The sequence below is a fragment of the Elephantulus edwardii genome, unplaced genomic scaffold, assembly GCF_000299155.1.
Source record: "Elephantulus edwardii isolate Elephantulus edwardi_28Jun2011 unplaced genomic scaffold, EleEdw1.0 scaffold00266, whole genome shotgun sequence".
Classification (NCBI taxonomy): Eukaryota; Metazoa; Chordata; class Mammalia; order Macroscelidea; family Macroscelididae; genus Elephantulus; species Elephantulus edwardii.
Genome location: NW_006400016.1, coordinates 3,444,039 through 3,467,539, shown reverse-complemented (window position 1 = coordinate 3,467,539; position 23,501 = coordinate 3,444,039). Strand labels below are relative to the sequence as shown.

Sequence of the window (23,501 nt, the reverse complement as noted above, 5' to 3'; positions counted from 1 at the left end):
AGGGTCACACAATTTGGTGGGTAGAGGGAGGGACAGGTAAAGGAAATGGAAAAGATACGTCAGGGATGTGGAAAAGCAGGGTAATGGTGGGCATACTTCAATGATGATTAATTTTATAAAACATAATGAATCGGAGACCATGACCTGAATCAGGGGCACCTTAGTCTCTAGACTGACATTGTTACTCTTCAGTACTCTGGAGAGGTCTCTGACAGCAAATATTCCCAATGAAATTCGTCTTTTAATTTCCTGGCTATTGGTACCAAAACAGTTGATTGTGGAACCAAGAAAACTAAAGCTGTTAACTATCTCAATCTCTTTACCATCCATACTGATACTGCCAATTGGCCCAGTGGTGAGAATCTTTGTTTTCTTGATACTGAGCCTCAATCCATATTGAAGGCTACAGTCCTTGACCTTCTGCAGCAAGAGCTTCAGGTCCTCCTCACTTTTAGCAAGCAGAATTGTGTCATCTGCATAACACAGGTAAATGATGAGTCTCCCTCCATTCCTGATGCCACACAGAGCCTCCTCATAGGGCCCAGCCTCTGTATAAATTGAAAAAATACTAAGATAAGACACATCCCTGGCATACAACTTTCCTGGTTTTGAATCATGCAGTGTTTCCATGCTCTGTTCTGAGGATTGCTTCCTGGTCCAAATATAGGTTTCACATAAGCACAATCAAGTGTTCTGGGATTCCCATTCTTCTCAGAGTCAGCCACAGTTTGTTGTGATCTACACAGTCAAATGCCTTTGCATAATCAATGAAACACAGATAGACATTCCTCTAGTACTGTCTGCTCTTGCCCAAGATCCATCAGAAAGCTAGCTGGACAATGATTAGGGATGCTAGAAGGAGAATGAATGCCTTTGAGCTGTGGTGCTGGAGAAGACTATGGACTGCCAGGAGATCAAACAGGTTTGTCCTAGAGAAGGTGAAACCAGGCTGCTCCTTGGAGGCAAGGATTCTGAAGAGGGACCAGTCCTTGGAGAGGGACATCATGCTTGAGAGGGAGAAGGGACAGCGCAAGAAAGGAAGACCCTTGATGAGATGAATTGACTCAGTGACTGGGGTAATAGGGTAGGTGTGTCAGAGACAATAAGGTTGGCTCAGGATAGAGCAGAGTTCAGAGCTATTGTATATAGGGTCACTATGAGTTGCAAGCAACTCGATGACACATAACAACAACATCAATGAATGGGAATGATTGTATGAAACACAATGTGAATGAAGCTAGTGTGAAACACAATGTATACAAACTTTGTAAGCAAATATAAAATAAACTTTTTATAAAGAATAAAAGAAAAAGTTTCAAATACACAAGAAAAAAAGAACACATGAGGGGTATCAAGACAATGTATATATCATTACTGAAATCTGTATAACCTCATACAAAAGAGGATTTTATTTTGGGAAACTGATTTCTAATTTATGGCAAGTTTCACTTTCAGAAATAAAACCACAGAACAATCATATTCTAAGTCAGTCTCGAAGACTTGCGTGCTGGGCGAGGAATGTTCTTACCCTCTGGGAGCTCCTTTGCACTATCAAGTACCGGAGCTCTGCCACCACCTCATCAACAGTAACGTGTTCGAGTCCCCCCCCCCTTTTTTTTTTGTAGTTACATTTACAGCATGCTTTCTTACTGGTCCTTCCAGCCCCATTCAGTCATTCTGGCTCTCAGCAGTTCTTGGAGGCATTCTCTTTCTGGGGGTTAATCGCGGCCTCATCTGCACATCTTTGTTCATTTTGCTAACCTACCACACTCTCCCGTTGCCCAGACTTCAAAATGGGTTCTTTCTGGTGAAATGTGTAGCATGCAATGTTGGCTAAAATATTCCTGGCACTTGTTTGAACAGTGCATAAGAGTTTGTAGCCAATCTCAAGAACTCTTAGACTGCCACTGGGAAAATGATGTGGGGCAAAAGCAATCTGGCACCTCCTGAAGGTTGAAAATGGAAATACTCTTTGATCCAGCAATTTCAGTCCTAGGTATAAACCTAAAGAAATAAGAGCTGTGACACAGCAGATTTAAGCACCCCCATGTTTATTGCTCTGGTGGAGAAGGGAGAGCTTTGGTTTCCAAGTCCATAAGAAATCATGCTGTTAACCCAAAGGCCAAATCTCTCTGGTGATTCAAATTCATCAGTAGCCCCAAAGGAGAAAGACTTTGGAAACTGGATGAATGGTCAGCTGTGAGTCACTTTGACTCTGGAACTGAGTGAGTGATGGTGTGTATTGTACATAGCATTGTTTACAAGAATAAAGAGATGGAAACATCAGTGGACAGAGGGCTAAAGAAACTAGGGTTCATTCACACAGGGGAACACTATGTGATAATGAAGAATGATGGAGTGAACACATGATAGCATGAATTAATCTAGAGGACACCATGTGCAGTCACATAAGTCAGTCACAGAAGGACAAATAATACAACCTAAGGAGAGATTTAGGGAGTTCTGGTTGCCTAGTGGTAAGGTTGGGTCACTATGAGTCTACAACACATAACAACAATAAGAACAAGTGTAAGGAGCTGGGCCACCAAGATGAAGGCGTAATTCGTAAGCTTTCACTCAAATAAAAGGAAATAATAATTTAACCAACCTTTGTATTTCATTCACAAAGCAAAAACATCCTAAATGTTCCTGTGCCAAATCAAAAATTCCAGAAGGATTCTGTTTGCCTGGTGTCGGCTACAAGCATCCCTGGATCCTCTCTTCTGGACCTAGTGGAGTTGACCTCAAATGAACCTTTTAAGTAAGGTGCGTTCTGAACTCCAAAAGCCTGTTGGAACTTCCTCAGACTTACAGAACCTGCTGTTCCAGTGCCGGCTTGCTCACCGTCTTCATCTGAGATTGCTCTGTGACTGGGCTGAGCTGGGTTGGATCTCAGCACTTCCTCCCTCTGAATGGGCTTCATTCTCAAGCATACTCTTTTCTTTCTTTTTCTTTTTTTTTATATACTAGTTTATTTTAAAATTCGAATACATTGTTTTTGAGAACAGATTCTTCCAATTTCCCTCACCCCTAACTCATCAAATCATACAACTCCGTGATTAATCCCCCCTCCCCCTGCACATCCTCATCCCTCTGCTTCCACCTTCACCCCCACTTGGATCCTTTTACTCATTCTACAATAATAGCTATAAACAATATTTGTCCTTGGGGACTGAGTTAGTTTACTCAGCATAATGCTCTCCAGTCCCTCCCAAATTAGGTAATAATTCACAAAATCATTGCTCCTACATGCTGCGTAGTATTCCATTGTGTGAATGTACCATAATTTCTGATTCATTTGTTTGTGGTTGGACATTTCTCTTTTCTTGTTACAAATTTACTTCAGTAATAAAAGTATGTTGTAGAGCCAGTTCTTTCTGGTAGATATCTGTGTCAATAAAACTCATTGCCATCAAGTCATAACTGACTCATAGCCGACCCTTCAGTGAGTTTCTGAGGCTGTAAATCCCAAGGGAGGAGACCTTTCTCCTGTACAGTGGTGGGTGGATTTGAACCACCAGAGAGACGTGCCCTTTGTGTTAGCAGCACAACACTCTATAGACCATAGCACTAGAGCTGTCTATAAGGGAGCAGTATAGGGACTAGTGTGGTTTGCTGGATGTCATCAAGTCAATCACAATACAATAGCAGATCTGTACCCTGCTCTGCCTGTGCCATCCCTATTATCTCCAGTATATTTGAGCCCATTGTTACAGTCACTGTGTCAATCCATCTTGTTGAGGGTATTTCTCTCTGTCACTTACTTAGCCTTCAGCTTACCAAGCATGCCGTCTTTTATCAAGAATATCAACAATTACCTCCTAATTGTTGTGGTTGTGTACCATCAATTAAGAGAGACCCCATAGCGAACCCTCCAGTGGGTTTTCAGAGGCAGTAAATCACATTGGAGGAGATTGCCTATCTTGCTCCCACAGAGTAACTGTTGGATTCGAACCATGTTCTTTTGCATTGGTTGTACAGTGCCTTACCACTAAGCCACCAGAGCTCCCTCCTAAATAACATGCCTAAAGTATCTGAAAATTGCACTAGAAAGTTGAGAGGGCAAAACAAAAGGAAGAAATGGCAAAGTAAAAGAAATGAACAGAAGATTAAAAAGGGCAGCTCAAGAAGACAAAGCATTTTAATGAAATGTGCAAAGCTGCAGTCAGAAAATAAAAGGGGAAGAATTTGGCATTTCTCAAGTTGAAAGAACTGAAAACCAAATTCAAGCTTAAAGCTGAAATACTAAAGGATGTAATGGGCAAAATCTTGAATGATACAGGAACCCTTAAAAGAAGAAGAAAAGAAAACACAGCATCATCGTGTTAAAAAGAATTGGTTGACATGGAAGCATTTTAAGAAGAAGTATATGATGAAAAACCAGAGATAATGAAGGAAGAATTTCAAGTTACACTGAAAACATGGGAAAAAATAGATACCAGTAGATGGTAAGAATTGGGCGTAGGTGAGGCCAAAGACCTTTCCCTCATGTTGTTGTTGAACTTGCCCTCTCCTGGCCGTCCTCACAATCTCTGACACACTCGAGCCCATTGGTGCAGTCACTATCAATCCAGATGGAAAAGGCCTTGATTGCTGTTGAATCAGAATTGACTCATAGCTGACCTTCTATTGGATTCCCAAAACTGGAAATCACAGTAGGAAGCTGCCCATTTTCCTCCTGAGGAGCCTACCAGGCAGAGAGGTGCAGCCTTTGGTGAGCTGTGCGACTCCCTACAGACTACACCGCTAAAACTCCCACTGGGGTTTATTGAGGTGTTGGAATACGAAGCCCTGGACCCTGATGTTGGTGTCTGACAACTCGGAGTGGCCATGCTGACTCCAGATCACCCATAGTGTTATTTGAGGCCTCAGTGTAACTACGCTGAATCTTACCTTCTCCATCTGTCCAATCTCGTTCACCCTGCTTTCTTATAGACCTGTCTCCAGAGAGTAAAAGACATTAAATAAGATTGACACCAAGTGGTTGCTTCTGTCACACCGGAAACACGTTATAAGCCTAAGCAGTTGTGTGTGGGACTATGTGTGTGTGCTTTCCCCTAACAAAAGAAAAATACAAGGAGTCCTAGCAACATAATGCATTACATGCTGTTAATGGAAAGTTCTGCAGTTCTAATCCACCAACTGCTCCCTGGCAGAAGGATAAGGCCATTCTGCTTACATTAAGATTCAGAGCCTCGGAAACCCAATGGAGCAGGAACCGACTTGATGGCAATGGGCTCCAGTTTTTGCTTATATATATAAAAAAACCTCTCAACTATGTGAATATTCAGGCAGCTCTGGCTGCATGTTGGTAAGGAGTTGCACCATCAACCCAAAGGCATGCAGGAGAAAGACAGGCAATCTCCTCTCATGCTATTTACTACTCCTGAAAACCCAATAGGGGGCGGAGGGTTAGTCGGTTCCAACTTGAAGGCATTGCTGCCCTGAAAGCTGGTAATGAAAGGAGAAGAATCAAATATTTACCTTACCTTTCTTTCATTAGTTGTATCTCAGGGCAACTGCACTGTAGCTACAAGTATCCTTCATATAATTCTTCAACTAATAAGTGAAGATAAAGCAGTAGACTTACAATATAACCATCTCTCAATGACTATTTTACTTTAATGGACATAGGTACGAGCATCCACTCCTAAAATCACAAAGTCAGAGGCAACACGACAGTACATGATGCATCTTCTAATGAAAAGAACTAACACCACTGAGGAAGTCATCGTATCAAAGGAATTGAGCCTGGACCAGATGAAGCGTCATCTTGCTCTAATCTGCCCTTTACAGAACCGACAGGAGACTGAGGGGCATGGCAAACAACAGCAAGGTTTTGCACAGCCAGATCCAGAATGTGGGACGCTTGATCTTCAGCACATAAATTCCAAGGAGAATGGAGAAGGAGCTAAAAGGAGAAAATAGATGCAAAGAGGTTTTAAATCGATGGCAGTAAACTCAAGTGTTGGCTCCTTCAAATAAATAAACTTGTAAAAGTATAATGACATATAAAATAATTAGAAATATGAACATTTAACTAGACACTTGAATATAAAAAATGAATTAGCATTGTTTTTTTTTTTTAGATGTGACAATGGTATTCTGTTTTGGCTTTCTTCTAACAATTTTTAAAATTGTGATTTGAGTGAAAATTTCCAATTCAACCATTCTTCCACATGTTGTTTTAGGATATTGTTTATAATTCCTACATTGTAACAGCACTCTTCCCACTTCCTCTCTATGATTTTCATTTTCATTCATCCTTCCATACTGTTCCTTACTACCTTTTGTGTTGGTTGTTAGTTGTGGTGTTACTGACCACCTATAGACCTGTATTTTGTTCAGCAAGAGAGCTCTGGTGGCATACATAGTCTGTATTGAGCTTGTGCTGCCAACCCTCATTGGTGGTTTGAATCCACCAGTGGCTCCGCAGGAGAAATGCAGACAATCTCTTCTCATGCAATTTGCAGCCTACTTGAAGGTCAGTTCCAACTCAATGACAATAAGCTTGTATTATTTGGTGAGGGAGTTTTAGAAACCTGGTCTGTAGGGAATGATGCTCTAACCCAGTGGTTTGAATCCACCAACAGCTTCACAGAAGAAAGACAGGCTGTTTCCTCCAATTGCAATTTGCAATCGTAGGAACCCATTGGAGGGTCACTATGAGCTGGAACTAATGAAAAATCTGTTGAGTTCGATCGATTGTCTAAAAATTAAGCAGTGGGGGCCTGAGGGATGACTGAGCACTATAGTTTTTTTAAATTTTTTTTTAATTATCTTTTTGTGCATGTACCGTCAAATCAGATCTGACTGGTACGGGAGGAAATTGTTCCTCCTTCTCCGGCAGAGCATCTGGTGGATTCGAACCGTCTACCTTTGGGGTTGCAGTACAGCTTCTTGCCACTAGGCCACCAGAGCTCCCCAGCACTATAGTCTTATCTGACTTTTTCAACAAACCTGGTCATATTTATGGTTTTTCTCTTTATTACCCATTTATCTCTCATTCTATCCAGGATCCTCGTATCGTGACCCCATTCAGAGAGGACAGTGACGGTAGCAAGCTTCTTCTGCTAGGCCATGGATTCCTTTGTCAGGTTTTCTGTCTTAGATAAATATATTGAAATATTTACTGGGAAAATAACTGATCTCTGGAAATGACTTCAAAATCATCTGAGTAGAATGGATTTTTGGTAGGTACCACTGAGTATGACTCACAGTGACCCTATGAACAACGATCTGAACCCTGTCCTGTCCTGTGCCATCCTCATCAACATCCTCATCAACCCTGGAGCCCCTCACTGCAGTCACCGTGTCAATCTACCTAAGAGGGTCTTCCTGCTGAACCCCCACCTTTCGTAGCATGATAACCCTTTCCAAGGAACAGCTCCTCCTAAAAATTGCCTCAACCAGGTGCAGCAGTGAGCTGACCCTCTAGTGAGTTTTCAGAGGCTGTAAATCACATGGGAAGAGATTATCCATCTTTCTCCCGCAGAGAAGCTGGTGGATTTGAAGTTTTATGCAATGTTTTTTGTACTAATGTTACTCATAAATCATAATTTCTATGTATCACTGAGTGTAATGACAATAACAGTGATATAAACAACCAGCAAAATTAAGATTATACCTTTAAATTATAATATCATATCATCAGACTAAATATTTTTATATTTAGAATTTCATGTGGTTTAATTGAAAATTCAGTACTTAATAGAATTTCAAGTAGAAATGTTTAAGAACTATATAGAAATCATGTTAATTTTAACATGAAAATTTACTATTGTAGGAGATACATTAATGGGCTAGGTTTGCATAATCAAGTGGTTGTTGTTGTTGTTCTCGTCCTGTGTTATTGAATTGGAACCGACTCATAGCTGACCCTCCAGCAGGTTTTCATAGGTTGTAACACACATGAGAAGAGAGAGATTTTTTCTCCCTCTAGCAGCTGGTTCGAAATACCTGCCTTTGGGTTGGAAATACAAACTCCTTACCCAAAAGGCCACCAGAATTCCCTTTGTGTAATCAATAGTAGCCTAAATAATGTAGAAGTAGTACGCAAATGCATATTATCTAAATACATGAATAAATAAAATTTTACCATAAAAATAAATTGGAATAAATGCATTTCAGCCTTTTTCTCCACATTTTGTATGAAGCCAAACACACAGATGGTCAGAAATCATTTTAGATTTCGTGAACTGATTGGGAGAGTCTACAAAGTCCTGTTCAGCAAGAGGTCTAATGTGAGAAGTATAATTAGTAAGATATGTATAAAACTCCAAGGGATGAAGGCGAGGGAGCCAGGGAGTTGAGAGGGAGCAGGAAATTACAGAGTTGCAGAGTTTGGTGGCTGGAGGGAGGGGTGAAGGTATTAGGATAGACGTGGTGGGGACCCAAAAAGACAGGGCGATAGTGGGCATAGAACAATGGTGATTAATTTTATAAATCACAGTGTATGGAAATGAGCATACGAAACACAAATGTGAATGAAAGAATGTGTGAAACACTGTACTTGAAGGAAAAACAATATATCTGATTTTTTTCTGCAAACCAATACATATATTTTTTTTAAAGAGGTCTAATGTGCAATCCTTGGCCTTCTTCCAGATCAATCTCTGCTGCTTTCAGGTCCCTTCTCGGCCTTTGTGTTTCTATTAGATGCTCAGGTTGGACGTGCAAGCTTTAACTTCTTCAGTGACAGATTGAGATCCTTCACTTAAATGGTTTCACACATGGCTGCTACTCCCTTGACGGCACTTTATCCCATCTGATGTCCAAAATGAAAGGGACCAATGCACTCACACGTTGCCCTCTTACTTCTTGCAGAACCGTCCGGCCTCACCCCATCCCTGTCATCATCTTGTGGGGTTTTTTGGTTTATTTTAGTTGTCACTTTATTACAAGAAGTTAAAGTTAACTACAAATTCTTGATAATCTTTAGTTAGGCATTAAATTTCATTAAAACCAACTGCTTATTCAATGTGATCACGGAACATCTCAAAATACGGAGCCAGAAAAATGCGAACCATTTTACTGGCCAATAAGTGTATTTTATTTCTCAAACTTCAGTTTTAGTTAAAACTGTAACTTGAATAGACAACAATATAATACAAAGAATGATTCTGTCACATAGACAATTTCCTATTTAGTTAAGTCAATTGTTTGGAGCTGTATCAATTGGACTAGATATATTTACAAAACTGGCTGTGTTTGAGCCTTCTTTGCAAGCAGCTTTAGGGTTTTTTTTTTATTCATTGTTGCAGATTTTCTTCTCTCCTTCCCTCCACCTTCCTAAGGCCACCCCACAATGCACCCCTTGTTCCAGATTGTTGTCATAGACATAATGTCTAATCATATATTCCTTTCAGACACTTCTTCCCCTCATCTGTTCTAATGCAGTGTTCATTATCTACCCACTCTTCCCATTCTCACCCCATCCCCCATGTCTGTCCTATTTTATAAGAGTGGTGTTATGCAGTATTTGTCCTTTTGTGACTGAATATTTCACTCAGCATAATGTTCTCCAGCCTCCCCCATGTTGTGGAATGTTTTATGAGTTCATTCTTTTTTCAGTGCTTCATAATATTCCATGTGTGAGTGCATCACAGTTTCCCCATCCATTCATTTGTTGATGGGCACCGGGTTCCTTCTTCCTCTGTTATTGTGAATAAAACAACAATAAACATAGGTGTGCATACAGCTGTTTGAGGCATGGCTCTGATTTCTTTAGGGCATATTCACAGTAGTGGAAGTGCTGGGTCAAATGGTACCTCTATTTCCAATTTTAGCGAAAGCACCAGAGCGCCTTTCATAGTTACACTATTTTACCTTCCCACCAGCAGTGAACAAGAGTTCCAATCTCTCCACAACCTCACCAGCATTTGCTGATTTTTTTCCTGTTGAACTCTGCTCTTGTTGCTGTTGTTTTGAAGCTTCAGATCATGATTGCACTTGCAATAGTCTCCTTTTTCCTTTTGTGCAGATGCTCCGCACCACATTCTTCCCTACCCAGTTTATTATGTGCCTTTGTTCCTTCCTACACATATTTTGCACAGAGATACGACAGTCCAGATGATTTCTTACCTCCTCGTGCACCATGTGCAGTTGTTGCCAGTAAGTAACTTCAAAGGCCATAGCGATGTTACTTCTTTGAACATTGAAAAGGTAACGGTGTTTCTGAACCAGTGCCTGCTGTGTCTTTTCTAAATCAATTGCATCTTGGATGTATGTCATGGAAGTCTGTTTCACCTCAACTAGTTGGGCAACTTTTTGCTCATTAAGTTTACCAGCAAATTGCCCAACAGACACACTAGATATTCTTTACTATATAGATAAGCAAGCCTACTGTTGCTATGCTAAGGAAGGTTTCTGGTGTAACCATATGTATTTCTTGGGACAGAAACACAAGATAAGCCCAATTCCCAGTATGCAGTGAACCATAATACCAGTTTTAGGATAAAGAAACAGGAAGAATTCCTCAAGGATAGGCCCAAAGCCAACCTTTTCTCCATGTTCAGGAAAATGTAGAGGGGCAAAACTTGGCTGTCCTTTGTGAAAAATTCTTGTGGTTTCCAATACCCCTGGACCTAGGAGGGCAGCGTTTTTCAGACAGGTGGCCACTGCAGTGGTGGCAGAAAGTACCGCGAGGGCAGGATAGGTAAAGAACAGCCCCTGCTAGCTCAGGCTGGCCTATCGGGGAGGGAACGAGGCAGGGGGGCTTATCGAGAGGGGGCTCACATCCTGCTGTGGGTACTGTGAGGACCATGTGAGCGTCAAGGATGGGGCTGAAGATGGAGAGAGACAGAAAGGCAGGTCCTGAGAGAACCAGAAAGAGAAAGACAACACCTATACACACACAAACAGGTTATCATGTGCCAAACCCAACCCATAGCTGACCCTCTAGCAGGTTTTTGGAGGCTGTAAATTGCACAGGAGGAGACTGCCCATCTTTCTCCCAGGCCTCCAGCAGGGCAACTTCTTTATTCACTAGGCCATCAGAGCTCCTTAACATATGGAGAGAAGAAAAAAAGAGACACAGACTGCATGGGTGCAGGGGGTGGGGGAAGAAAGAGACGCCAGCAGACAGACAGAAACTGTCAAATGATAAATACATGGACAGACATGTCTCTCCTCTGCCCGCATACCGGCCCCCAGCCTCACACAAAGGGACAAGTCAGCAGAGATGCATCCCCCACAATGACCTCCTTCTTGGCACTCCCCCCGCAGGAGCCAGTCCTCCTTCAGCTCTGCCCACCTTCACTCCTACTGCTGCTGAAGCCCATTAACCTACTACCCTGGCCACAACTGAAGGCCCCACGCCCCAGGGAGGAAACCCCTGAATAGGCGTCCCTGGTCCATGGCACCTCAAACCATCAATTAATATTAACAAGGATGATGCCCCCATCATAACCAGATGGTGCAGAGGCCCCACCCCCATGACTCAGGAGGTTAAAGGGCCTGGGTCCAGTCCAAGAGCCCAGAGGGACAGATGGCGTGTGGTGACAGGAGGGTGACCATCCAGCTGGTGGACGAGGAGCCTGAGGCTGGGGTTGGGGGCCCAAAGCTCTTCCGGGGCCAGAGATTTGAGGCAATCCAGGCAGCCTCCCTCAACGCAGGGATCCTGTTCCGAGACCCCTACTTTCCTGCTGGACCGGATGCCCTTGGCTATGACAAGCTTGGTCCACACTCTGAGAAAGCCAAAGGGGTGCAATGGATGAGGCCCCATGTAAAGTGTGATTGGGGGCCAGGATGCCCGGTCTGAGGGAGGAGGGGGCTGGAGCTCTGAACTTCCTGGGTCTCAGGGAGGAGAGGGCTTGGGGTCAGGGTCTGAAGGAGGAAGGGACTGGGACTAGGACTCCTGTGTCTGAAAGAGGAGGGAGATGGGGACCTGGACTCGTGGGGCTGAGGGAGGAGGAGGCAGGGGTCCAGGGTTTGCAGGAGGAGGGGGCTGGGGACCAGGGTCCAAAGGAGGAGGAGGTTCAGGGACCTAGAGTCTGGGGTGTAAGGAATGAGGAGGCTGAGATCTGAACTTCTGGGTCTGAGGGAGGAGGACTTAGAGTACCAGACTTCCAGAGGGGAGGTCTGGTCTCCTGGAGGATCTGAAGGAGGTAGGTCTGGGTGTCCAGACGCCACAGTCAGAGGAAGGAGGAGCTGGAACTCCCAGTCTGTGGAACTGGCTTGGAGGTTCAGCCACGCCATGCCCGGGAGGCCAGGGAAGCAGCCATGGCTTTACAAGGCCTTCCACAGCTGGGAGTCCTTCATTTTACAGAGCAATGGAGGGCAAGCTGGGCCCGGTGTCTGTCCTCCTGGCGGCTCCTGCCCTTCCTATCCTGGGCTGAAGCCTACCCTGTCACCCCCAGGAATTCTGCAGTGAGCCCCAGTTCATCTGTGAGGACATGAGTCGGACAGATGTGTGTCAGGGGAGCTTGGGTGAGACTCCTGAAGCCATCTTGAATCCTCAGGCCTTCTGCTCCTTGATCTGCCATCCTCTCTGTCCCTCAGCACCCCTCCCCTCTGTTTCTCAGCCCCCCTCCCCTCTGTCCCTCAGTCTCTTCCCCTCTGTCCCTCAGGCCCCCTCCCCTTTTTCCTTCAGCCCCCACCTCTGTTCCTCAGCCCCCCTCCCCTCTGTCCTTCAGCACCCCTCCTTTCTGCCCCTCAATCCCCTCTTCTTTAACCCAGTTCCCCCTCCTCTCTGCCCCTCAACCCCCTCCTCTCTGTCCCTCAGCCCCCTCTTCTTTGCCCCTCAGTCCCTCTCCTCTCTGTCCCTCAGTGCCACTTCCTCTCTGTCCCCCAATCCCCACTCTTCTCTGCCCCTCTTCTTCCTTCCTCTCTGCCCCTTTGTCCCCACTGCTCTTTGCCTCTCACTCCCATTCTTCATGGTCCCCCCTCCTTTCTGCCCCCAGGTCTCCCATCCTCTGTGTCCCCTGGTCCCCATCCTGGCTTCTCCATTCACTTCCTGTTGGTCCACCTCTCTCTACATGGCCCCCAACTACTCAGTTCCCCTGTCCCTGCCCCTCAGTCTCTCTCTCTCGCCTCCTGTTTGCCCCCCAGGTAACTGCTGGTTTCTTGCGGCTGCTGCCTCCCTCACTCTGCACCCACGCCTCTTGTATCGGGTGGTGCCCCCTGGACAGGGCTTCCAGGAGGGCTATGCAGGGGTCTTCCACTTCCAGGTAGGCCTGGACCTCAGTCTGCTCCATGGTGACATCGGTTATAGAGCTGACAGGTTGTAATTCCTGGGCTCTAGGGTGGGTACAAGAGGGTCAGGGGGCAGAGCCTGAGGGTCAGGTGGGAGTGGGAGCCAGAATCTGAGCCAGGGCCTAAACTGTCACTTTCCCCACCAGCTCTGGCAGTTTGGCCACTGGGTGGACGTTGTGGTGGACGACAGGCTGCCTGTACGTGAGGGAAAGCTGATGTTTGTACGCTCAGAACAGAGGAACGAGTTCTGGGCCCCACTGCTGGAGAAGGCCTACGCCAAGTGAGGAGCCCCTGGAACCCCATGTCCTATCAGCAGGACAAGCTGGGCCCTGAGATCTCAGGACCTCTAGAACCCACTTCAACTTCTGGAACACTCTAGAAATGGCTCCAAATACCTTTCAACGATCCCAAATGTCATACTTTCCAGGAACTCAAAATAACTTCAGTTCCAAAGACACGTCAAATCTTAAACACCTCCCACCATCAACACCTCCTACCACACACCCGTAGACACACGCACACACATACATACACTCCATGGCTCTTAAGGGCCCAGAAGCCACGTTTCACATTCCCAGAATTCACCACATCTAAAATTTGTCCTTCTGGGGATCTGTAATCTTGGCTTCCCCAAAATATCATATCATGTCTAGGAGCCTCAGATCTTTGTAACTGTCCATCCTTTGGCTATGGGATCCTGGAAGAGTCCCCAGAGGAATTATCTATCAGATCAAACATGTCCCAGGGACACAAAATGACAGACATCCCCCAGAATACACAGGCTTAGCTCTCTGATGACCTCCAAATCACCTGGGGTATCAGAGACAATGTTTCCAAGTGCTTCCATAACACATCCCAGTCCTGACTCCAGAAAACCACAAATCTAGGAGTGGTCCCGGAAGGACCTAGCTAGGGGCCACTAAGACCTCATAAGGTGACCTGAGACACACATGCTTCAGACCTTCATCCACATCCACACCCCCTTCCAACAGGCTCCACGGCTCCTATGAGGTAATGCGTGGAGGCCACATGAACGAGGCGTTTGTGGACTTCACTGGCGGAGTGGGCGAGGTGCTCTACCTGAGGGAAAACATCCCAGGCCTCTTCTCCGTCCTGCGCCATGCCCTGGCCAAGGAGTCCCTTGTAGGGGCCACTGCCCTGGTGAGAATCAGATTTCTGTGTGAACCTCCACCAGGACTGCCAAGGGGCGGTGGGGTGCTGTGTCCCTCTCCTCAGCAATGCTGATGGTTTGCTCTAGCTCACATATCCAACTGGAGCAAAGTCACACAGAAAGGTCCTGGCTCTTATAAAAGGGCTGGCTTCAAGCACAGCTGGATCCAGGTGCTCGGAGGATGTCATCACACGTTTTTCTAATCTTAGCTCTTAGGCAAGCTTTTCCCTCATGGGCACAAGGCCCCCTCACAGCTGCAAGTATCTACTATCACCAAGGATTTGAAAACAAAACAAAAAATAGTTTCTTTTTGAAAATCTTAGCCCAAGTCCCGGGATTGCTTTTCATGGGCTCAGTCATTCGTCCACTGAGTTGACCTCATTCGTTAGCCTAATTCTCTTTGTTCTTTCTCTCTGTTCCGCCACGTCTCCATGTCTCTTTTTTGTCTTCCTATTTCTTGTCTTATCTCTGACTCCTTCCTCTCACACTTTCATTCATCAACCCTGACACCCTCCCTGAAACCCATGTCATCCCTATGGGTGTTTTGGTGGCAGGGGTGGGGAAGCAGAGAGGAACAGCCACTCTTCATCCATCCCCCCGCCCTTGGCCTGTCTTCTTCATCCAGAGCGACCGAGGAGAATACCGAACGGACGACGGGCTGGTGAAGGGACATGCATACTCAATCACAGGCACACAGAAGGTGAGGATTCCTTCCGGGGGGGGGGGGGCAAGGTGGGTCATCTGGGGCCACCTTCACTGACCCTCTGTCTACATCAGGTGTCCTTGGGCTTCACCAAGGTGCGACTGCTGCGGCTGCGGAACCCTTGGGGCCGTGTGGAGTGGACCGGGGCCTGGAGTGACAGGTGGGGTGGGACTTCTGGGGGGGGGGGAACCTGGCTCTCCCGCCCTCTGCTCACATCCACGTCTCCCTAGCTGTCCACGTTGGGATGCCATCCCCTTCCAGTGGCGAGAAGCTCTGATGGTGAAAAAGGAGGATGGCGAGTTCTGGTGAGTTGGGAGGGCCTCAGCTTCACCTCGGGAAGGGCTGAGTACCATAAGAGGGACATGGGATATGGTCAGGATCATGTGTCCTTACAGGGAGGTACTGACCATATTATCACTAGCAGTGGTAATCTGGGCAGTCAAAAGAGAATGACTGATATTTGAAAAATCATCAACAGTGGTGCAGCGAAAGAAAGGCCTGGCAGCCCATTTCTATAAAGATTACCTGACTTGTACTGCCCCTTCCTCTAGAACAGGGTAGAACTGTCCTCATCGTTTCCTAAACTGTAATCATTAGCAGAATCAGACTGCCACATCTTTCTCGTGCAGAGAATTGCCTACCTTTTGGTTTGAGATCTAGAAGTTTAAGGGAGTCAGGACAACTAAGGGACGTTTGTTTTTGTTATGTTCTGTAGTCAGAACTGACTCACAGCTGACCCTCCAGCAGGGTTTTGGAGGCCGTAAACTGTACGGGGGGGAATCTGTCCATCATTCACCCTCGGAGCGGCTGATGGATTCAGACTGTCTTTGACAGCACAATGCATTATCCACTGTGCTCCCAGAGCTCCCCTGAGCAGGTTTAGTGATGTTTAAGGAGTTCTGGGTCACACAGACTGTATCTTGTTTTGCTGTTAATCCAAAAGCCTCATATCTAATGGCTCAAATCCAGCAGTCACTCCTTGAGAAAAGATGGGCAAAGTCCTCCTGTTAACAGTTCACAACCTCAGAAACCTGAGGGAGAATCACTACAAATTCGACCTGGCTTGACAGCAGTGAGTTTTCAGCAGTGTTCTGGGGAACTTCTTTAGACCTGGCAACACTGAAGGGTCAGAGATAGCTGTTGATAATTTGAAAGCCTGAATATCTTGTTATTTGGAGGTTGAAGGCAATTTGGCAAGGTTCTGGGGGACGTTTATGGATCTTGGCAGTCTGTAGGCATTTCTGAGAAACTAGAGAGATTAAGAGTTGGAGAGCTCAGTGATTCAGGAGCCACTTCTGGAGAAAAGGGAGTTCTTGTGGCCTAGTAGATCAAGAGTTGCACTGTTAACCCAAAGGCGAGTGGTTCAAGTCTAACAGCTGCTCTGAGGGAGCAAAACAGACAATATCCTCCTGTCCTATTTAAAACCTCCAAAAAGCCACTTGAGGTTCAGCTATGAGTCAGTTCCAAATCAATGGCAATAATCTCTTTCTGGATACAGTGGGATATTTAAGGAAGGCTCAAAGGTATTTGACAATATTGGGGGTCCAGAGATGTGCTCAGCAGGTCTGACCACCGGCTGCTTCTAGGATGGAGCTACAGGACTTCCTCCGCCACTTCAACACCGTCCAGATCTGCTCACTGAGCCCGGAGTGTCTGGGCCCCAGTCCGGCTGGGGGTGGCTGGCACATCCACACCTTTCAAGGCCGATGGGTTCGAGGATTTAACTCTGGTGGAAGCCTGCCTGGCGCCGGTAAGGCCTGGGGGTAAATCCCTTGAAGCAAGCAAGGAACAGAGGGGGACTATGGCTGGTCAGGAAGCCCCATTTCCTTCTCCCCAACTAGAAACCTTCTGGACCAACCCTCAGTTCCGGCTGACACTGCTGGAGCCTGATGAGGAGGAAGATGACGAAGAGGGGCCCTGGGGAGGCTGGGGGGCCGCTGGGGCCCAGGGCCTGGCACAAGGGGGCTCCATCCCCAAGTGCACCGTCCTGCTGTCGCTTATCCAGCGCAACCGGCGACGTCTAAGGGCACAAGGCCTCACCTACCTCACCGTGGGCTTCCATGTGTTCCAGGTGAGGGCAGGTGCCAAGGCCCAAGTGTCAAACCCAGGAAAGGCAGGAAACCAAATGAGAGTACAGAGTTCAGGAGGACACTGATGGTTAAAGAAGGGAAAGAGATCCAAGGAATCACGGGGTGGGGGGGAGGAGGGAGGGCTGGGAGAGAAGTCTCAGGGATTGAGAAAGAATTGAGAGCATGGAGGCTGGTGGGAAGGGTCAGAGGACCTGGGTTAGGGACTGGGAACAAGAACTGAAAAAGGAGGAAAAAGGAGGGAGAGGGTGTGACAAGTGTGGGCAGTTACTCTGGGCAGTTGGGTGTAGGGGGCAGAGAGGGGACTGTGATGGGTGTCTCCGTCAACTCTCATTCCCTTTCCTTCTCACAGATTCCAGAGGAGGTGGGTTTCTGATGGGACCCCTCCTCCCAGAGGCTGAAGTAGCCCCAGGAGTGGACACCCTGAGCTGGTGGGCGGCAGAAGTGGGGGATAGTCCAGGGTTAAGGAGGCAGGCTTGGGGCTCTGGGTCAAGCTTGGGTGCTAGGTGAATGGGGTGGGTTTAGGAGGGCTGCCGTGCGAGGGCGGGTTGGGCTCGAGTGAGCTGAGGGGTGGGTCATGCCCCGGTGCGCCCCTCCTGCCCCCCCCCCTCAGCTGCTGGGCATCTGGGACTCCCCGCGGAGCCGCGAGCTCCTGCCCCGCCTACTGCGCGCCGACCGCTCTGCCTTCAGCGCGCGCCGCGATGTGAGCCGCCGCTGCCGCCTGCGGCCCGGCCACTACCTGGTGGTGCCCAGCGCCGCGCACGTTGGCGACGAGTCCGACTTCACCCTGCGCATCTTCTCCGAGCGCCGGCACACCGCCGTGTGAGCCCCCCATAGGTTACCCTCGTGTAGCCCTCCTCCACCCCGCCCGGACCTTGTAGACTTCCCCTCACCTCATTCCGACCCCCCAATACCCTCGACCTGCAGACTTTCCCCGCCTCAAAGCCCCTTTATCTCTGCCTGTCATTTGCAGGGAGATCGATGACAATATCAGCGCTGACCTGCAGGCCCTCATGGTGAGGGCCTCAGGGGGCAGGGAGAGGGGCCAATTGCGAGCAAGACCCCCTGGGTCAGAACTAAACAGCCTCCCCGCTCCCCAGGTCCCTTATGCACCTCTCGAGCGAGGTCTGGAGCAGCTGTTTCAGGAGCTGGCAGGAGAGGTGAGGGGGCAGCCAGGCTGAACTAAACAGATTGGCCTTTCCTGTTCTAAAATCCCAGAGGTGGAGTCGATTCCGATTCATATCCACCTTCCATCTGGTTTCCAGGGCTGCAAATTTTTAAGGGACACTATCCAGCTTTCTCTCAGGGCAGCTCGTAGATTGGAACCCCGACATTTTGGTTAGCAGTGCAACATCTAATGCACCGTCACTCCTGTCTTAAACTCACTGGGATTCAATGGAAACGGACTCTTAACTGACCTTGGGTTTGAGGAGGCTGTAAATCACACAGGAAGAGACTACCCATCCCCCCCCCCCCATGGAGCTGTTGGTGGATTCGAAATGTCAGACGTGCCACCTCTGGATGAGCAGCACAACTCCTTAATGGACTAAGCCACCAGACCCTCTCCCCTCCATTTTAAGTCACCTGTTTTGCTTTAATTCCTCCTATGACCATCTTCCCTGCCTCCAGGCCTCACACAGTCTGCACCTTGCCTTGCTAGGTCCCCTCTTGTGCTATCCCGGCCCCTTCCCGGGCTGAGATCTCCTCTCTCTAACCTCCCCCCACCATGGAGGCAGCTGCCACCTTCTGGAGATAGGGGGTTGGGGCAGGCTCTAAGAGTTCTGAAGCAGAAGGCAAACCCAGAGCACTTTGCGAGTGGTCCCCAAATCACCTCTCCCTGACCAGAAGGAAGAGCTCGGTGCCTCCCAACTACAGACTTTATTAAGCATCGCCCTGGAGCCTGGTGAGTTGTGTGTGTAGAGTGTGTTTCAGCCCCAGTCCCTGCCAGCATAAGTGGACCCCTTGGTGCCGTGATAGGACCTGTGTCCAGGGTCACAGCTCCCCTTCCTCTGAGAGGCTGGGATTGTAGTTGTGATGAGCTGACTCTGAACCACCAAGTTTGCATTCCAGTTTTGTTACCAGCAATCAGCTAAGTGCTCTGTGCTTTGTTTGCCCCATCTATAAAACTTCCACTCATTGCTGCTTAAGCAGAACTGTCTCAGAGCTAACACCTCATTGGGTTTTCAGAGGCTGAAAATGCACAGGAGACTCCCATCTTTTTCCTTGGAACAGCTGGTGGATTTGAATGACCAGGAGGCCCCATACCTTTGGGATAACAGCGTAAACTCCCTACAGACCAGAGAGTAATGAGGCCCCCTTTTGAACTGCTAAGTGGAGTTCTGGTGGCAATGTCCACAGGTAGACGCACTGTTAGCCCAGGCAACACCACTCTCGAGGTTCAAATCCTCCATCAGCACCTTGGTAAAGGATATAGTCTCCCACTGTGCAATTTATGGCCTCTGAAGACCCACTGGATGTTTGGCTATGAGTCAATTCCAACTAGACAGCAATGAGTTTTCTAGTTAATGCCTTCAAAGGTGGCTGGCTTCAAACACTGGCCAGCTTATAGGAATTGCCCATGTGTTAGCCTTTTCCCCTACAGCCAGGGCTCACGCCCAGACCCCGGGAGAAATTGGGCTCAGAACCTGTGAGCAGCTGCTGCAGTGTTTCGGGGTATGTGGGGACAATGCCTGGGCCGGTGGGGGAGGAACTTTGCTTCCCTTCCAGGGACACTGAGCTTAACCAGGAGGTCTCTCCCTAGCACGGGCGAAGCCTGGCCCTGCCACACTTCCAGCAGCTCTGGGGTCGCCTCCTTCAGTGGCAGGTGAGGTGGGGGCAGCCATGGGGCTGCTTCCTGTGGAGGGAGTGGAACCTCTAAGAGGATATGGGGGCCCAGAGGACAGAGGGGACAGGACCACCTGGCTAGGGCATCCCTCTGCAGTCCCTGCTGGGGGCTCTGGCACAGACCCTGGCCTGGTGTACTTTTTTAGACTGAAAAACACAACTAAGTGGCTAGAACTGCTTACTCAGGGCATAGATAGGAAGGGACTCGCCAGACAGGCTGGCCTGAGGATCATGTTCAGTTCTTCAGGGTCCTCGGAGGCTTGAAGGCAGCACTAATTCCCACCTCCCTGCTTAGGCCACATTCAACAAGTTTGACGAGGACACCTCAGGAACCATGAACTCCTATGAGCTGCGGCTGGCGCTGAAAGCAGCAGGTGTGGACATGGCTGTGTGGCTTAGCTTGCTGGCAGGGACTCGGTGACCCTGAAGGAGGCCATAGGGCAGGACTCCTGAAGGGGCAGAGACGTCATTCTTTGCTCTGTACATTCCAAGCAACTACTCTGCCCTCAGCCAAGATGGGCTTCAGTGGTAACCAGAGCCCTTCTCTAAGTTTACATGATCTCAGCCCAGAGGCTGGCAAGGCCAACTGATTGCTAAGTCAGGCTGGGGTAGTGGAGGTGGTGCAGGGGGACTGAGGAACCTAGAGGGGAGAGAAGATCCCAGAGGGCTTGCTGGAGGAGGGGTGCATGAGGAATAGAGATCCAGGCCCAGAGAGGAACAGAGTGCTCTGTGCAGAAGAGTTATCATGAACAGTGGAGTCCCAGAGGATCAAGGGGAAAGTTAGAGAGGGGGTGGATGCAGGGAGGGGCGGGCAGAGAGCAACAATGAGCCTGGGAACCTTAGTGAGTGGTCTCAGGAGCACTGTAGACCCCAGAAAGGACCCCCACACCAGGCTGCACAGAACACACAAGCCCCGATTGGTCCATTTCCATGAAAGGAACAGCTGAGGCCTCCCACCTTATCTGGCTGGGCTCTCCCACAGATACAGCATCCCCCTACCAAAGTATCAAGAACAAATGAGGTAGAGAGGGCAAGTGGCCTAAATAGGCCCCCGGACCTCCTGAGTGCTGCCAGAACAAGGCAGAGAAAGTAATGGCCCTCAGTGTTCTCACTGCAATGCAGTCCATTCTGGCTCACAGTCACCCCCTATGACAAGAGAACTGCCCCGTAGGGATTTCTAGGTGGTAAGTCCTTTCTCCCATGCAGCTGCTGGGTGAACTTGAACTGTGCTGCATTTATCTGAGTGTATGGGACTGGGAACCTCAAAGGTCATCTGTAACATTCAAGGACCACTAAGGTTTTTGAGATTTCAGGGGTGGCTGAGCAGTACGCAGCTGCACTATAATCCCCAAGCAGGTGGTTCAATTCCAGCAGCTGCTCTGCTGGAGAAAGATGGGGGCAGTCTCCTCCCATGTGATGTACTACCTCTGAAAACCCACTGGAGGGTCAGCTGTAGGACTGGATGGCACACAATAACACTGAGATTTCAAAGGGTCTCTGTGGGCCTATTGAGTAAAGACTGGCACTGCCAATGCAAAGGCAAGAGTTGTGACTTCACCAGCAGCTCATCAGAAGATAAGCAACCCCCTTCCATGTGCTTTGTTGTTGTTATGTACTGGTGAGCGAGAAGTGACTCACAGTTGACCCCAAAAGTTTTCAAAGCCACACAGTAGGAGGCTGCCTACCTCCCCCCTCCTCAGAGCAGCTGGTGGATCTGAACTGCCTACCTGCAAAAAAAAAATAAAAAAAAAAAAAATAAATAAATAAATAAATAATAAAGCACAACACAACCCCCAAAACCCAATACAAAAGGTTTGAATGCACAAAACTTTCTCCAGTGCCCACCAGGCAAGGGGTAAGTCGTACAGAATCTGAAGGGAGAATACTGACAGCCCTTTTACACCAGTACTGTCCTTAGTCTACTGAACCTTCGCACAACTCTCTAGAGTTGGGCTGTCATCGTCCTTGCTTTTCGGATGTGGATACTGAGGCCCAAAAAAGTGAAGCGAGTTGCTTGTGTTCACAAAGATGGGCTGAAATGGACCTAGGCCCAGATGAAGAAGAAGCAGGCCCTGCCCCGTGTTTTTCTTGGGGAGCTGGGAGTGCCAGACTGAGGTGAGCTCATAGGGCCACCCTACAGGCTTCCATCTGAACAACCAGCTGACCCAGATCCTCACTAGCCGCTACCGGGACAGCCGCCTGCAAGTGGACTTCGAGCGCTTCGTGTCTTGCATGGCCCGGCTCACTAGCATTTTCCGTGAGTGCCCGCCTGGGAGTGGGTGGGCCAGAGCCCAGGCTGGAGCTGATCTCTCGCTTTCTGCATAGACCACTGTAGCCAGTACCTGGATGGGGGCGAGGGAGTCGTGTGCCTGACCCACAGACAGGTGAGCCAGGGCTGCTGGGGAGGTGGATGACGTGGGGAGACCCTTCCTCAAACTTTGTCCTCTCTCTCTCAGTGGATGGAGGTGGCCACCTTCTCCTAGGACCCCAGAAACAAGCACCCCCTGGCTGGAGGCCTACCTCCCTGTCCACAGCCTCCACAGGGAAAGCCTGAGGCCAGCACCACTCCCTTGCATCTCCTGGCCTGGGCCCAGTCTGAGGCTCAGATGTTGAGGGTTCAGAGTCTGGACCCTTCAGCCATATTGGTGGGATGGCCCACGCCGTGGCAGCCTGCCTGTACCCTGTACTGGGCCACGCAGACTCCATCAGTCCAACACTCTCAGAACCCAGAGTGGAGCCTGCTGAGAAGGGGGACACAGGGAAGGCGACAGAGAAAGAGAGGACATTTAGGAATCCTTGAAAATATTACGTTTTATTTTCCTGTCCCCAGAAGAGTGGTTTATCCAGAAACCGAGAGAAAAAAATCAATCCAAATAAACTAAAAAAAAAAAAAAAAAAAAAAAGGTTGGGGGGGCGGGGGCCAAAAGGAACAAAACGATCAGCTAAGAGGCAGCCAGGCCACTGACCACCCTGTGCCTGAGGACGCAGAGGCAGCACCTGACAGCCACCAGCGGGGGACTCAGGCAGGGCCAGCAAGGGAGTAGATCAGCTATATCTTCATTACAGGAGCAAGAGATGTCAGATATGTTGCTAGGTGAATATATATTTATATAATAAGTCCGTAAGTTAATAAAGTAAATAGTAATTCTCTGAAAAGTGGTGTTTGTTTTTTTTTAATTTTTTTTTTTTGGTCCTTAGAAAATCTGAAAGAGAGGCAAATCTGGGTAAGAGAAACAGGGCTGGCGAGGGGTGGGCATACTTGCAGGGCCCCTGGCATAGTGCCCACCTCCTGGTGGTCACATGGTTGGGGGAAGGCCAAAGAGGACTAGGGAGCTGGGTAGGGGACCCTCTCCTGTGGGCACCCTCTCTGCTTGGGTTCCTGGACAAGGCACATCGGGCTTTGGCCTAGAGGTGAGGGGCCTTGGAGGGACCTCTGGGCAGAGGGGGTCGTGGGTGTGGAGAAGTATCCTCAGGGCATGAGGGGTCCCATCTGATGTGGGAC

The 23,501-nt window shown here is 48.3% G+C and overlaps 1 protein-coding gene and 1 pseudogene across 1 annotated transcript; one reads left to right on the top strand and one right to left on the bottom strand.

The window, feature by feature from the left end:
* Positions 1 to 9,939: 9,939 nt before the first annotated feature.
* Positions 9,940 to 10,765, bottom strand: LOC102870099 (annotated as a pseudogene).
* A 723-nt stretch (positions 10,766 to 11,488) lies between these two features.
* On the top strand, positions 11,489 to 22,482 carry CAPN12 (calpain 12). The gene is made up of 21 exons (XM_006899701.1): positions 11,489 to 11,725; positions 12,360 to 12,429; positions 13,051 to 13,169; positions 13,341 to 13,474; positions 14,187 to 14,355; positions 14,991 to 15,065; positions 15,143 to 15,228; positions 15,299 to 15,373; positions 16,655 to 16,818; positions 16,910 to 17,139; positions 17,508 to 17,519; positions 17,769 to 17,977; positions 18,129 to 18,171; positions 18,256 to 18,315; positions 19,001 to 19,058; positions 19,758 to 19,828; positions 19,917 to 19,979; positions 20,295 to 20,373; positions 22,140 to 22,256; positions 22,325 to 22,383; positions 22,456 to 22,482. The coding sequence occupies exons 1-21, from the start codon at positions 11,489 to 11,491 to the stop codon at positions 22,480 to 22,482; spliced, it is 2,157 nt and encodes a 718-aa protein (XP_006899763.1).
* The last annotated feature ends 1,019 nt before the right edge of the window (positions 22,483 to 23,501 follow it).

Bases quoted from the DNA above. Each gene is read 5' to 3' on its own strand.
- CAPN12 (XM_006899701.1), top strand. From the start codon at position 11,489: ATGGCGTGTGGTGACAGGAGGGTGACCATCCAGCTGGTGGACGAGGAG. The intron at 13,475-14,186 runs GTGAGGAGCCCC...CCCTTCCAACAG, and splicing joins CTGGAGAAGGCCTACGCCAA to GCTCCACGGCTCCTATGAGG. The intron at 15,066-15,142 runs GTGAGGATTCCT...TGTCTACATCAG, and splicing joins CAATCACAGGCACACAGAAG to GTGTCCTTGGGCTTCACCAA.